Source organism: Culex quinquefasciatus, chromosome 2 (assembly GCF_015732765.1).
Source record: "Culex quinquefasciatus strain JHB chromosome 2, VPISU_Cqui_1.0_pri_paternal, whole genome shotgun sequence".
Lineage (NCBI taxonomy): Eukaryota > Metazoa > Arthropoda > Insecta > Diptera > Culicidae > Culex > Culex quinquefasciatus.
This window is the reverse complement of record NC_051862.1, coordinates 165,194,550-165,210,891: the sequence shown is the minus strand read 5'-3', so window position 1 is coordinate 165,210,891 and position 16,342 is coordinate 165,194,550. Positions and strand designations below refer to the sequence as shown.

At 37.1% G+C, this 16,342-nt stretch overlaps 1 protein-coding gene across 3 annotated transcripts in view; it reads right to left on the bottom strand.

Annotated features, from left to right (window-relative positions):
* Positions 1-16,342, bottom strand: part of LOC6038075 — a 554,342-nt gene that overhangs the window by 37,504 nt on the left and 500,496 nt on the right. For all 3 annotated transcript variants that reach the window (XM_038257659.1, XM_038257658.1, XM_038257657.1), the window contains one exon: positions 266-657. In XM_038257659.1, coding sequence (XP_038113587.1) covers positions 266-657 — 392 coding nt within the window. The remainder of the gene's footprint in view (positions 1-265; positions 658-16,342) is intronic.

The following is a 16,342-nucleotide window of genomic DNA, read 5'->3' as shown; positions in this document are numbered from 1 at the left end:
CTGCCAAGTCGAAGTGTCGAATTTCTTGGCACAAATTTACGGCATGGTGCGCACTATTTCTTGGTTGAGAACATTTTGTGTGCGAGACAGTTGCAGCTTTTGTAAATTTTCCGAATGAAGTACATAAAGTTTGTAATCAACATAAGTGATGCTGCCTTGGAAAGGAGGAGGAGGGAAAGTTTTCAACAAAGAGAGGCTTTTGTCGGTGATTTGTTGGGATTGAGAAAGTTGATCAAATTCAAATTAAAGAAAGGCAGAAACTTACCGCCTCAGGATGGAGGTGTTGTGTTTGTCGTGCTTCTTGGCCAAGTAGAGCAGCTTCTTCATCAACGTAAGGAACAGCAGCAGGAACAGTATCACAAACAGCGATTCGATCACGATGAAGAGGACGAAACCGAACGAGTCCGTTGTGTGCCACCAGTGCTCGGGGGACTCGAACAGGACGCTGTAGACCAGGGGCGTAGAGGTAGCGCAGAGTATCGGCAGGAACCAGCTGAGACCGATGCTGCCGGATATGCCGGTGGCAAGCGTGCTGGTGGCGGCGGTCAACTTGCGTGGTCCCAGCTCGGTTGTGACGAGGACCGTGATGGCCACCAGGGTTGACGACCCGAGCAGGAGGAACGCCGTCAGCAGGGCAATCACCACGCTGAACCATTCCTGTGGAGGGAGCGAGAGAAAAGGAGGAGGAGGGTGAAAACACGTAATTAATTAGGTTGGTGGTGTCCACTGAACTGTGGGTAATGCTTCAACACTTGGGCTAATTAGTTGTGACACAAGATGTCAATGGAGAAAATGGTGACAGTCATTGCATCGTTGATTTCGATTTACTCATGAGCAGGGTTAGTGAATTTGCCCGATTTCGCGGATAGCGTGAAATTAGTGAAATTTCACAATTTCCGTAAAAGCCTGGATTTTCTGAAATAACAAATCTAACAAATATGTAAAAATTTTAATCTTAAAAGATTAACTTAAAAGAGATTTTTTGCAATTCCGTCGTGAAACTATTTACTTTTCCTGTCATTCTTGAACGACGAAATAGCCTACTTTTCTGTACCAAAAATAACAGAATCGAAAAGCAACACTTTTCAAAATAAATGCTGAAAAGTTCTACTTTTCAGCACTCAAATGGGTGCTGAAAAGTTGAACTTTTCAGCACTTGTTTCGAAAAGTAACACTTTTCAACATTTTTTTTTATTTAAACGATTTATTGACAAAACACATGAAAAATTTGACATAAAATTTCACTCAGTGTGTGTTTTTTTGGAATTGCAAAAAATGTTGTTTGGAACTCGTTGCAAAACTTGATTTTTTCAGCACTCTTTGTATTTATCCAACTCGGTGAACCTCGTTGGATAAATGTACGACTCGTGCTGAAAAAATTCTCTCTTTGCAACTTGTTGCAACTTGTACTATTAAAGGTTATTTTAGATTTTTGATCCAATGTCACCCCCTCTAAAAGGTGGGTTTGAGTTAATTTTAAAACGATTGGCATTTATGAACGGTGTGTTTATACTATTCATATTCTGGGAAAATGTTGGTTAATCATTCAGGAACATTCCCCAACATTATTTATTTCAATATAATTTGAAATTTTTATTGTTTTGAAATAACAACAGTAATATCGTTTTTTGACCAAAAGCCATAAACATTTTTTTAAATCTATACTTATTTTGTTTTTTTTAAGATTTTTCATCTGGGAGGAAAAAGCCACGGGGCCATATAGGGGGAAGGGGGTTTGGCGTGAAACCATGAAAAACCATGAGAGGGGAGGGTGGGGTTAAAAATGGCGTGAAACCACGAAAAACCATGAGAGGGGAGGGTGGGGTTAAAAAAAGCACTGGGCCGTGCTTAACCAAGGCAGCTGAACGGTGCAAAACCGGGGCAGTGCAAAACCGAGGCGTGCAAAACCGAGGCATGACTGTATCCGAAGTTCCAAAAAATCAAAAATACAAACTTTCGGATAATTTAAATTTGAGCTCATTTCTGATGTTTGGATTCTAAATAATATTTTTTAAAATACAGCATTCGTTTTGAAAACTTAGATAAATTTCCTCGTTTTATAATTAAGACCTAATTTTCAAATATTATATTCATAGAAAAGATCTGAAGATTTCACAACATTTTTTTAACTTTGAAAATCGAACCAATAGTTTTTGAGATATCGATTGTTTAAAATTACAAGCTGATTAAATGACACATAGATCATTTTTTTAGATAATTAGAACCTAAAAGTTACTGTAACAAAAAAGGGTGCACTTTATCAAGAATTCGTTTAGGTACTTTTTGTTTCCAAATTTCATGAAACTTTAATCAGTATTTTTTTTTCACATTTTCGATATTTTGTTAAAGATTACAATTTATTCAGAAATTAATTTTCCCAGATTATCAGATACATTTAAAAATGCCCAAAAATCATATAAAAAAGCGAAAATTAAAAAAAACAACAACTTTTTTTTATGAATTCTGAATAGTCCAGTTATAATCTACAACGTTTGTTGAAGACACCAAATCGATCAGAAAACCTCAAGATACCAATTTTCATATAGTTACGTACCCATTTCTATGGAAAGCCCGTTTTAAGGAGACTTGTATGGAAAGACTAATTATGCATAATGGATTTTTCGACATAGGGAATGCTTGGGCATAGTTTATTACAAATAAAAAGGAAAATTGATTTAAAAATCGCGAAACAATTTGCAAAAATCTAGACTCCCCATCATTGAAAACCCGGCTAATATCCACTTTTGGCAAAAACGAGTTATTAGCACCAGATGTTAGAGGATGTTCCAACGAATCATCTGAAACTTGAATTTCACTAAAATAGTGTTTAGATTTGGCTGCCGATGCGAAAAACCAAACGGCTAATATGCCACTCTTATGGGAAATTGCCTTGACTGAGATTTGGTGACAAACCCTAAAACGCGTTTTTCTCGGAATACTTGATTTGGCATAATAGCCGAATTTTTATGGGCAGTAGAGAACTATCTACTTTTGAAATTTTATGCATGTTTTTGAGGTAAAAACTTTTTGAAAATATGGTTTTGAACAGTGTAATTTTTTTTTACCTATTTTTACTACTCGACAAGATACTTGCCCAAGGGTGCTCGATGTTATTGACTAATGGGTTAAATTTTATTGGTAGCAACGCTTTGGCCTTTATGTGCATATTTATTTGTTTTTTTTGTGTTGATTTCAAAAATTAGTTCTGCAACTATACTATCAACAAAATTGAGTTTAACTTTATAGAATATTTTTATACTCTAAGAGTGAGCGAGTTGTGGCGCTATAACCACGGCAAATAGTGTCCAGGGCATTCGTGGAAATACAATGTCCCATCCCAGAGGGTCTCGGAGTACCAAACCTTCTTAGCATGGTGCTCCCAACAAATAAAACCAAAATCTTGGAGCGTATGGTGGTGTGTCCCCACGCTTCTTCCTCCCCTGTCGATTCAGAATTGTGTTGTTGTTCGAACACTCAGTGCTCAAACTCAACCCAATTACGAATCATCTCTGCGATACGGCTTTACGCAGTAGGCCTGGCCGCTTTAACGCTTGTGATGTTTCAATGCATTCTAATGCAATGGCGCACTGCAAATGTTAATAAATGACAAGAAGAGTGCTAGGCGTCATCTAACCTACGGCACTCTCCAGGATCCCTTCGAAAGATTGGCTGCGCTAGGGTCTGATTAGATTAGATTAGATTAGATTAGAACATTTTTATACTCTAAAAACTAAACCTGCAAAATTACAAAAAAAAGGTTTAGCAACAAAAAATTGAAACAGCTCTTGTTTTTTTTGAAAAATATGTTTTTTTTTTCAAATTTTGAGTACGCCGTCAAATCGGGCGTCCAATTTTACTTAGTCCCTTTGACACCAAATTTCCATATCATCACCATTTCAGACTGCAAATTATTAAAAAACGTCTTTTTTCGAATGTTAAAAAACGGAAGGGGTCGTACCAACCTTCCGTAGATATGAAAAATAGAGCTCGGATTCGTGATCAGGGACAAAAGTTTCACGCAGATTGAAAAAGGGTCGGACAACTTTTTCCGATTTTTTTGAGTTGACGGAGAATAACCCTATATTCAAACTCTGAGACCTGCCATCTCTGATCTGTCGACAAGTTGTCTCGCCAAAATCGGCCACCATTTTCGATGACAATAAGCTTAAGTTGTCCACCTCGCAGCGCTCGGCTTCCTCAAAAGCTCGAACAAACCCAAACTTTCACAACATCCAATCACTCACAGTGTGGTGGCCACAGGATGACTCTCCTCCGCCGGACACATCCCATGCATGGCCGAGGCGTTCCCAGGACACTCCCTCGCCCCATTAAATTGTAGTTTCGTTGCTGGAGATTTCTCCAAGGGTGGACCGTACGTGTGTGTAACGGCCAATCATTTGCTAAAATGTTTCCGATTATTGATGGTCTCCTGAGTAGTGGGGAGGGGGAAAACAAGGAGGTTAAAGGGGACCCGCCCTGGGAAAGGCAACAAATTTCATTTTCACTTGATTGATGGCGTTTCCATTAGGCCCCGGAGAGCTCGTGTCGGCCGGCTGGCCCCCTCCCTCAAGGACCAAGGTGTTTGTCTTGTCGTGACCCCGGCGTGCTGAACTGTCTGCCATCATGCCAACATCAGTCAGACAGTCAGGCAGGGCAGCCAGGTCGGGAACAATCAACCGGAAGCTTAGTCTCGCCGTGACACCGCACAGAATCACGCGTGAGAGGCGCTGGAATGTGGGACACGGTTTTGGATTGGTAACCCTTGACTACTCTAGTTTGGAAATTCGAGTAGAAAAGAAACTTTGAAACCAATCCAAAAGATGGAAGTGAGACTGAAGCAATAAATCCTTCGATATGCAATCTGTCCAAAATATGGCTCCGGCTCTGGAACCTGAGTAAACAACAACAACAAAAATCGACCAGCTGAGGGTTAACCGTTTGACGTTGCGAAGCGAGTCAGACCCGTTTGTTCCGGAAGGCCGGTGATATGAGCAGGATATTGGTATTTATTAGGCAATTTGCGCCCCGTCGACGAACCGGGTGATGATTCGATTAGAAGAGATCCCCGGAAACGGGGACTGTTCCGGCGGCGAAGAACCGAAAAGGTGGGGGAGAAGGTGGTGACGTCCAGACTGACAGTTTAAAGTTAATCAGCTCGTCCGAGTGTATGATTCAATTTCCTGGCTGGTGGTCGGTGGTGCGCTGACGAGGTAGTAATTGGATGCTTTCGAAAGCGAAGCGAACTAAGTTGATGAAGACGACTTGGAGAAGGCGGAGTGCTTTGCTTGAGCTAGTCAATTAGGTTAAATAGTACCTTGTACTGAATTTTAGGAAATTTGTGCTCTAATTGATAACGGCTTAAATTCCTAGAAGGCAAATCGGGCACTGAGCTAGGATCAATAATTATAATTTAATTTAGATTGAAAGCTAAGTTGTCGAAAGGGGAGTTTCATGTTGACGCTGAGGGAACACGCATAATTGATATGGCAGATATCGAACAATATCTATTTAGTAAAACTCTATCACGAAATACGCAAAAGCTACCTCAATCCCCACTTTCCACATTGATGCAGTTTGGTTCAAAATCGTATGCTCTTTCTGAAAAACCAAAAATATCTACTACATTGCTTTAGAAATCTTGGAGGTTATTCAGTTTTCCGCGAAAACTTAAATCTCTGCACTTTCGATTTCCAATATATTGAAAATTATGCGAAATTTAGTTTGATAGTAGAGTAGTACGGGGTAAAAATGTGCACCAGCCTTTTGAAAACTAAATTTTTCTTAGGGTCAATTTTATGTATTTACAAAAAGAAAGTGAAAAAAAAAATTGTGAAAGTTATTGTTATTTTTGATCTAATATTTGAAGTTTACAAAATAAGGTTTACAAAACATCAGGTTCACGAAACCATTTAACAAGTGTGTAGCCTAGTCAATTACCTTGTTAACCTTAAAAGAATTTTTGAAATTCCTCTTCTTCTTATCTTTACCATCATTTTTCCGAAAAAGAAATTTGCATTTTTGTATGAAAAAAGCTCGAACATATTGGATTATTTTTGATAAAGTTGATTCAAAATCACTAAAAATGATATTTCTGCCAAAATAGGACCAAAAAATATTATATTATAGGAAGGTTTTTAACCCTAAAAATGAAACTTTAGTTGTATAAGCACAACTTAGTTTAAAGTTGTTAATATACCATAAAATTAACTTCATTTGGGGTAAAAAACAACCCCAATTGAAAACATGATAAAAAGTTAACTTTTACACAAAAATTAACTGAAAAATCACATTGCCCCGCGTAGTGCGCCCATTTGCCGCTAAATTCAGCAAGTTAGGCCATATTTTTCGAAAAGATCTTTTTGCAGTAACTGAAAATTGAAATTTCATTTATATTCAAAATAATTCTTTACAAGCCAAAACATGCAACTCAGGAAAATGTTTTGGAACAAGTTACCATAATTCTTTTAATTCCTGTAAAATTTTGAAGCGAAACAAAATCTATGAAAATTATTCTTCAATAAGTTTATTTTAATTTTATTTCTTTTCGTTTTTTTTTGCATTTCGAAAATACTTCTTGAAAGAGAAGCGTCACTGAAAGAAATGTTTTTGAAAAGCTGAGAACATTTCCTACAATTTTCCTTCTTAGACTTTGAAAATCGGGTAATAAGTTTATGTATCTTCTCATAAAGAATTCGAATCGATGAAGTTTTTCCAAGTGTTCCCCAATTATCTTTTAATTTTCAACTTACCAAGTCTTGGAAACTATTGGTCAGATTTTTAATGTTAATGTCGTTGGAAATTTCTGATAAATTGTCTGATCTTTTCAATAAAAATATTTTGAAAATTAAAAAAAAAATCAACCATCCACATTAACGACCCCCGGGTCTTTTGTGGTCTCTATTGCAAGTTTCTGCTCGAACCTAGGAGTACGAAGGCTTGATTGTTGAGGCAATTGCAAAACTCTTTTTACACCTTAGCTTCCATCCACCCCGGGATTGGAACTGACGACCTTTGGATTGCGAGTCCAACCGCCGCCAGCGATTCCACCGGAGTAGGCTTGGTTTGGTGTGTTGTTTGTACTTATGGCATGGAGACAACTCCTACACCTGGAATGACTTAACGGCCTAACAACCAAGGCCGGGACCGACATTTTACTTCCTCATCCGATGGAAGGTTGCAGCAAATGGGAATCGAACCCAGAATCATCCGCTTACAAAGCGGACAGCGTAACCATTCGGCCACGCTCTGCCACTAATTTTGAAAATTTAACAACTATGAAATAAACAAGCCGGGACCGTGGTGTAGGGGTAAGCGTGGTTGCCTCCCACCCAGTCGGCCTGGATTTGATCCCAGACGGTCATGATGGCAAATTTTGAGACGAGATTTGTCTGACCACGCCTTCCGTCGGATGGGGAAGTAAATGATGGCCCGGTCTAACCTAGAGGGTTAGGTCGTTAGCTCAGTCCAGGTGTAGGAGTCGTCTCCCTGGGTCCTACCTCGATGGAGTCGCTGATAGGCAGTTGGACTTACAATCCAAAGGTCGTCAGTTCGATTCCCGGGGTGGATGGAAGCTAAGGTGTAAAAAGAGGTTTGCAATTGCCTCAACAATCAAGCCTTCGAACACCTAGGGTATTTTAACCATTAGTGGACCCCCTAGTAGAGCCAACGCGGATTTTTCACAATTTTTCAATATTTTAAACACTTTTTCATAACCTTTTGTATGAAACCATGAAATCTGAAGTCTTTGAACAATTTTGACTATTTGTTTCATCAGTAATTTGTTTTTGAGTTGAAAAATAGCCATTTGAAAAGAAAATGTTTTTTTCCTGTCATGGACCCCCTTTTCCTATAGTGGACCCGGGTCCATAATCCGATTGTAAACCTGGGTCCACTATAGGAAAACTATTTTTTTTATACGAAATTTAATTGTTATTTTGTGTTGTGATGGATGGTGGAGGTCTTATGATAGATATAATGAATAAAAGATGGATTTTCCATCATAAACAAATATGTTTTGTTAACAAATATGGCCTAAAACAACAAAAAACCTAACAGACATTTAAACACATTTATTTCCGAAAAAAATCAAAGAAAACGTTTCAAAAACAACTGTTAGCATTAAAATGATTAAAAAAAGTACTTTTTATGCAGTTTTTCCATATAAATTACATAAATAGTTGACCGAAACAAAAAAAAATAGATTTGTTTACAGCTGCTGATAAAACTACGCATGTTTATTTAAAAAAAAATGTATTGTTATTGATTTATACTTATAAATAATCATTTAAAACATTGAATATGATGCTTCAGTTAAGTACAATTAACTATAGTTTGTTATTAATCATGATTTTTTACGGCTTCAGCATTTTTGATACTTTTTACATGAAAACAGCTATATTTATACTCATAATTGAAAAAAATATGCAATTAGGTTGATAACAACAAGCATTGATTGTATGTTTAAGAGAAACTTTTGCTTAAATTCACAATTTTCTTTATTTTTGAAGGTTAAATTAAAAGGGATCCACTTTTGGTAAAGTTATGATTTTCGTTGTCCTATATTGGACCCTCCTAATGTTTGCTTGAAAATGAGCAGTTCTTCGCTTTATTTTAGTATAGTTAATTAAACTTACATTATTTCGACTTACTGAAGTTAAATAACCAGTCAAAAAATGATTGGATAGTTAATTCAATCATAAAATAAAAATGCTGTTTTGTTGTGAAAATGCTACTGGCCATGGCTGATTTCAGAAGTCGAACTCAAAACACTTATTTTGGCAAAAAGGACAATTCAATGTCAATCAACATGGTTTTAAATGATGCTGAACATGCCAAATAAAAAAATTACAGACAAAAACACGCTTGAAATTAGGATTATATTGATTTTTTCCTCAAAAACCCTTCAGAGGGTCCACTATAGGAAAGGGGTCCACTAATGGATAACGTACCCTAGTTTCGAGTAGGAATATCGCAATCGAGAACGCCAAGGCAATGCTGCAGAGCGAAAAATTTGTTTTTTTTTTAAATAAACAAAATTACTGCTTAGTAGACCTTTTCCAAGGTAAATTTTAATTTAAAATTGTTTTTCATCAGAAAAGTTTTAACAGTTTGCTTGAAAATCACGTTATTCAGATGAAAATTACTAAGAGATCTTTTATTTATGTGATCCATTTTCAGAAAACAGTAAGGAAGGCTGGTGCCTTCCTTACTACTTAAGCTACTTATTATGCTAGTTCCTTACTACTTAAGCTACTTTTTAAGCTAGTTTTTTGTCTAAGTGTTCGATATTTTCCAATAAACACGATCCCACGATCCCAAACCAGATTTGCATCATTACGTACTGTGGCTGAGAAGATTTATTTTGGAATCCCATAAAACATATCAGAAATATTTCGGAAACAAAAAAATATGTATTCTTGGAATGTAATTTCTAGTGATAAAAATCTAAATTAAAAATCAGATTTTTTCCGTGCATCTACTTTTCCCGAAAAGTCTTAATCATAACCTAAAACTTTGTCGAAGACATCAAATCGATAAAAAAAACCTTTCTCAAGATTTCTCAAGATCCGACATCTACAGCCAGCGTTATTCAACTGTCTCATTGTAGACGCACTTGGCAGGAACAATGAGACAGCTGGGGAACAATGAGACACTCTATGAAAATCAATACTTTTCTAGAAAAACATCATGTTTTTGTATTGTTCCATAGCAGGTGACTTGCCTTGAACATTTTAGAGCAATTTTGCCAACATGAAAGTTTAATTAACAAAAGTTATACTAAAAAGTATTTGAATTTTGTAAAATCCATATATTTTTACCAAATAACTTTGTATTTTTGGTTAAATGAGGTTAAAACTCCATAAATATGCCAAAAATAACTTTCAATTCATGTTTAGAAAGATTTCCATAGATTTTCAAAAGTTTAATGAAGAAAAATTGAAGTGTCTCATTGTTACCCATGGGCTGAAATGAGTGGGGAACAATGAGACAGCCCTGGATTCTGGGTATATTCTAAATTTTGGCCAAACCTAATGAAATGACATTGTAGCCCAACTCAATCCCTATGGAACGTCGAAAGAAATTTGAAGAAATATTAGTTTTGGTGTAAATGGCAGCTTACGTATAACCAAAGCCACTATTATGGCAGATGTGTATCTAGTAGACACACCTTTCCCCCAAATATGAGCCTGATTGCTTGAAACTACGACTTTTGAGAGCCATTTTATCATTGTTCCCCGTGTCTCATTGATGACTACTTTACCCTACTGTAAATTTTCCAGTAGTGAGGTCGAATAGGATGAGCAAGTTCTTCTACCAACTGTTCACAAAGCATTTGACAAAGTGTTGAGGCGTCATCCATAAAGTATGTCACAAGGATCAGAGTAAGTCTGACATTGCACGTGACAAAAGGGGGGAGGGAGGTGGTATATTTTGTCTGATTTTAGCGTGGTATATCCGAATTGATTCATTTGGATTGATTGGAGAATGATATTTGACCAAGAATTGCTTATGGAATAGCTTTAAAATGGTGGACAAATGCCCCTTGGAGCTGTGTTAGGCTTACTATCAGGACACTTTTTTCAAAAAGGCACAAAACTCACTTTGATTAGGCGATCGAAATCCATGATCCATGTGGCATTTCAAATTTTGGCATAATAACTGTTAAATTAATTACGGTTGGAGTTAGGTTGGAGCCTGTGTGCTCTCTTATGCTAACTAGATGGGAAAACCAGCAAGTTTAGTACAAGAGAGCACAGAGGCATCGGTATGTTAATTAATTAATCCAAATCTCGTTGGACTCATAATTCATTGTCATTCCCCAAATTTAACCATCCAAAAATAAAACCGAAATAAATCAACCCCCAATTGAGTTGATTAGCTGTTAGGTGCAGCGCTGCGTCATGATTGTGTTTACCTCCCGGGGAGTCATTAATTCTCGGTACATGTCGTCTCCGTGGCCCTGGCCAAAAGGTCACCCATTTATGAGGTGTAATTACAGACCATCGCTCCAAAACCACCCGCCACCGCGGTACGCAGCGCAGTTTAATGGTCCCGGTCATTCCCGCATTCAAGAGGCCACTCTTCTCGGGAGACTTTGGGGACTCCAACCGGGGGTAGGAGAAAGCATAATGTCCAACAAATGGTCCAGCCGTGCCGTGCGTGACCGGAATACCCGAAACGTGGACCACATTCCCGTACCTGGTGGGAGATGGGATTTTCTCCTAGGTGGAAACTTTATGGTAGCGTTACGCGCTGGGAGAGCTCTTCCGATTCAGTGGGCAATTTACCTTTTCGGGACGTTGAGAATCGGCAATTTATTTCGCTTATTGTTTGGCCTTTTGCAGATTACTTTGGGAAGGAAAATTTCTTTTTTTTCATCGTTAAGGTTCGACACCTGTCCCAAGGAAACACTAGAAAGCAAAAAGTGCTTTTCCTTTTAAAGTCATTAATTTCCCTCTATCCTAAACTGAAAAAAACCTCATTGAAATCGCACTCCACAATCTCCCCGAACCGTTCAAAGTGGGCCATTTAATTTCCTCTCTATTGAATCGATTGCCGAGCTTTCTCTACACACGCTGTCAATTTGGCCACAGGCGGAAAACTCCCCAGATTTACCCCACCGGGGCGTTTCATCAGTAAACAGTAAACGACGAGAGGTGAGGGTAATCCGGGAAGGTGTGTTCAGTCAGAAGGAAACTCGAGATAATTAATTGATGATAAACGACCCGGGCCCAGCCGCCACCGACGCCCTGTTGCTGGTGGTACTACCAGCCTCACTGATCCACAGTTTGCTGGCAGTTGGTCCAGGTGCAATGACAACACGAAGGTGACACGGTGTGGTTGAGTGAGGTTAATTGTGGAAATTGTTGTAGTTTTGAGAGTTAGTTTTCTCTAATTAGCATTTAATTCTGTCTTGTCTGCAACAATGTAATCACAGTTACTTGTTTTCTATTAAAAGTAACACAACTCGGTTGAATTTTTCCAAACATCGATCCTGATTTTTCAGATGGATACTATTTGTTAAAGCTTCTTTTCAAGTGCGAAAAAATAATAATTTACAAGTTTAGCTTATAATATGTTTTCAAAGTTTATGTTGCCCTCCCCTCTACGAAGTTGGTAGAAAAATATTTTTTTTATTTAAGAAAACTTTATAATTTTAATATAAATAAAAATTGAATCATTTCAAAGCAACCTAAAATGCATTTTTCTGCATTGCTACTCGTGTTTAGAATGTTTGTGCACGTTTTTTTGATATTATGAATACCGTTAACCGGGGTGACATTGATAGAATTTCAATTTATTTTTGAAATATTTTCCAACTGGTCTTAAGATTACTATTTTCTAATCTAATCTAATCTAATCTAACCCTATCGCAGCCAGTCTTTCGAGGGCATCCTGGAGAATGCCTTAGGTTGATTGACGCCTAGCATCTTCTTGTCATTATCAACATTTGCAGTGCGCCATTGCATTAGCATGCATTGAAACATCACAAACATTGAAGCGGCCAGGCCAACTGCGTAAAGTTAACCGCAAAGATGATTCGTTGAATTGGATTGAGTATGAACACGAATGTTCAAACAACAATACAGTTCTGAATCTACAGGGGAGGAAGAAACGTGGGGATCCCCCGCTCACGTTCCTGTTTGTTTAGGCAGTTAATCGTTGGGAGCCACCATGCTAAGAAGTTTTGGTGCTCCGGACCCTCTGGGATGGGACATTGTATTTCCACAAATGTCCTGGACACTATTTGCCGTGGTTATAGCGCCACAACTCGCTCAATGGTCTTAAGATTACTATTTTTAAGACATGAACTAGGGTAGGCCACACAAGGTGCATGCCCTATTTTTGATATAAAAATTTCAAGAGTGTTTTAAAAAATAGTTGCATTGAATATTCTTATTTTGAGTTCCGGGTGACTTTGATAGTCATAGTCATTCTTGTAAAAATCAGATTTTATGTGTTCAAATTTTTATTTACGTAAAATGTACCTTCACAAAGGTGTCTGATACAGCTTTGAGAAAAAAATCAATGTGTATAAATAGTTAACTAAATTTATATAAATTTTAGGTAAAATTGTTAAAAAGTCAAAATTTTGCTTAAAATTCATTAAAACTTGTTTTCACATTTAATATGACATTTGTTCTACTGAAATTGCCTTTAAATTGGGAGATTTTTTTTTGGATCATGTTTCAAAAACACATAATATCAATTATTTACAAATCAATCCATTATGAATTCCATTTTCCGATTAAAATTCATGTTCATTGAGAAAATCATGACACTTTCAGAATATCAAAATAATACTACTATAATAATACTATCATTTTTTTTAATTACAGCTAACTCACTTTTTAAACTTTTCAAAATTTTATGAAAAAATCTTCTAAGAGTACTTTGAACACTTCTCTACAGTGGTCAGAATGATTCAAACCTATCAAAGTCACCCCGTTTTACGGAATTTATGAAACTCCAATGTACAGCACCGCACAAAATTTTTAAACGCAAAAAAAAATTTTTCTCAATATTTCGATATTTTGGAAACCAATGATTGAAAAACAACTGGACAAATGTGTAATGTTTTAAAAAACCATGATGCATTGTAATTTAAATTTTTATAGTTTTTTTTAGGACTTTTTATTTACTAGAACTTTGTTGTTCGAAGTTTGGATTTGGTGAAAAATAAGCTTACCTCAGTGTCACCTCATTAAACAATTTTTCAAATGATATTATGGAAAATATTCAAATAAAATTTTGTAGAAATGTCTGCTCAATATAATCCATATTAAAACCAAGGATCCTGATTGCTCCAAAACGACACATTCACTCGCGACCACAAATCGTAAGCGACAAAAACTGCTCTGAATGTTTCCTACCGTTTGTCGCTTCCACACCATTCGGTACAGAATACTCTCTCTTTGCTCTCCCTCTCACTTAAATCGGGTAGTACAGCGAATGGTTCAGAGAGACCGATTGCGTTATGTCGCTCAGTCGCTGAGTTGAAATTGTTTGCGATCGGCTTTGTTGTACTCAGTTATTAAACTTCTTAAAGTCTATGTAATCAAAAATGTTTTGCAATTTTATTGATAACACAACATCAAAGACACATTTACAAGCAATTTCCATCATGCCAAATACAAATTTACGACAAACTGTGGTAGTGCACAGTGCAGGCCAAAAGAGCGCCGAGCTGGTATGTTGTTAGATTATATCCTCTCTGAGCGTATTCGTGTGTGACTCGGGTCGACGGACGGAGTGGGCAAAGAAATTCACGAACTATTTGTGTCGCTGGGAGAAGCGATTGAGCAAGTCGCTGGCAGCCTGAGAGTAGTGTTCGCTCGTGAACGGTTTCGAGCTCCAGTCGGTAAAAATTCACTCGGCGATGAATGAGTGATTTCAGATCTTTGAACCGAAAATCAGGACCCTTGATTAAAACCAAATCCAAACAAAAACTCATTTTTCACAAACTGAGCCAGCAATCCGATCAAAATATCTTTAATGAAACATGGTTATAAAATTTCTCAGAAATTCAAAAATATTTTATAAGCGTAAACATATTTTTTGAAATTTTATCATTTTTTGTTCATTTCTGTAAAACGATGCACTTCATCAATACCGTTGCAGTTTTTAGTGTGCAAAGTGATTGCAATTTTGTTTGAGAAAGTTCAATATTTTCCAAAAATCTTATTTTTTTATGAATTTTAAAATAGATAAAAAAAAATATTCTGAGGTAATTTTGGCACAAGGAAAATTGTCCGACTGTGTAACTTTCAAGCAATTAATTTTTGTTTTTATCAAAGATTTTTGTTTTTTTTTGAGAAAAAAATGTAGACAGGGTTATTATATTATTGAACATATTTTTATTTAATTTTTACAAGGCTGGTACACATTTTATTGAAAGTTTTTCTCACTTCCCCTTCAAAATCAGGGGGAAACAAAAAAGGGAAATTTTAGTGCAATTCGCTGAAATCAATTTAAAATGCATTCCCCTGCGTTTTATCATATTTGGGTGATTTGAATTTTTGACAATTATGAACTTATTTTTTTTTTGTTTTCGTTCAAAACAAACAACAAAACTAATTGATTGTTTTGAAAGGTCATGGTGCCTGTTTTGGAATACTCTCTTGCGAATAAAAATCCAAGGTAAATTTTATCAGTAAAACATTTTATACTTTCAATATACTTAAACTTAATGATTTTAAACACAACTTATTTTTTTCTAAATTCAGATTTAACAGATATTTGCAGATTTAATTCAATAACAGCATTATTTTTCAAAGCTCGTTGGTGTTCACTAGCCCACTGTTCCACAATACCACAATCCCATTCCCAGGAAGCTGAGCCAACATTCCAGCCAGGATTCATCATGTACCTGGGAATGCTCGGAAATTTGTTTGATAGGCACTTTGAAGTTGGTGGAATGTTGTGCAGTACAGCTATGATGATGGTTCAAAAGCGGTCCCTTGGTGGTGGTCACCTGGACAGAATAGTTAGCTGTCAGCAGCAGCATCATCGTCATTAAACTGTGTTAATAATGCATATTTGTGTTTGCTGTCAAGTCAAACGGCGTGAAATGAATTCAAATTCAAAGATAGCAGCTCAAGGGCAGAATCGTTTGACGGATAACTTGGTGGGATTAGTCGTCTTTGATACGGCGGTGTCGGTTGACCATCTGTCAGGAGTTGGAGTATTAGCCGGAGTTATAGGTATTAATTTGCATAACGATTGAAGAGCAATCATCTCAATGGATATTAACACTCGCTATATATTAAGCACTTGGAAATCTGTGTTCAAAGACATGTTGTCCCCAAGCTCATCATAATGTTGATTAAAATCTCAATGATCTTACTAGAAAACAAATATTATAACCTTTCAACCTCAAAGTTTCAATTCTTCTGCTTTTTTTAGATTCTTGGAAGAGTCAATTCCTGAGATTCTCTGTTTTCAACCATTTCAATTTGCAAAACATCGTCTAATCTCCCTTTGAAATCCTTTAACCAGGTAATTTCACGATCCCAATCTGAAAACGAATCTGCGCCGTTCATTCTTTCAGCAGCTTATCTTCGTCTGTCTTGAATGGTTCTATTTTTTTCTTCGCAGATTCTACCCCAGACTGACAGATGGGCCGGAATCTTGAAACGTCCACGACTCATTCATTTGTCGGTGAACACGGCCTAATGAAAGCTGCTCTGATTAGTCCTGGGACCGGGTTCAGCCGACGGCCCCTCAGAAATACGGCCCACACGCCACTGGTCGTGCGTGGCCAAGGGTAACCGGAACGGAAACGCTCGGGAATGTTGGTTTTGAAGGTCTTTTGGGAAAACAAACGAAAAAAAAGTATTTC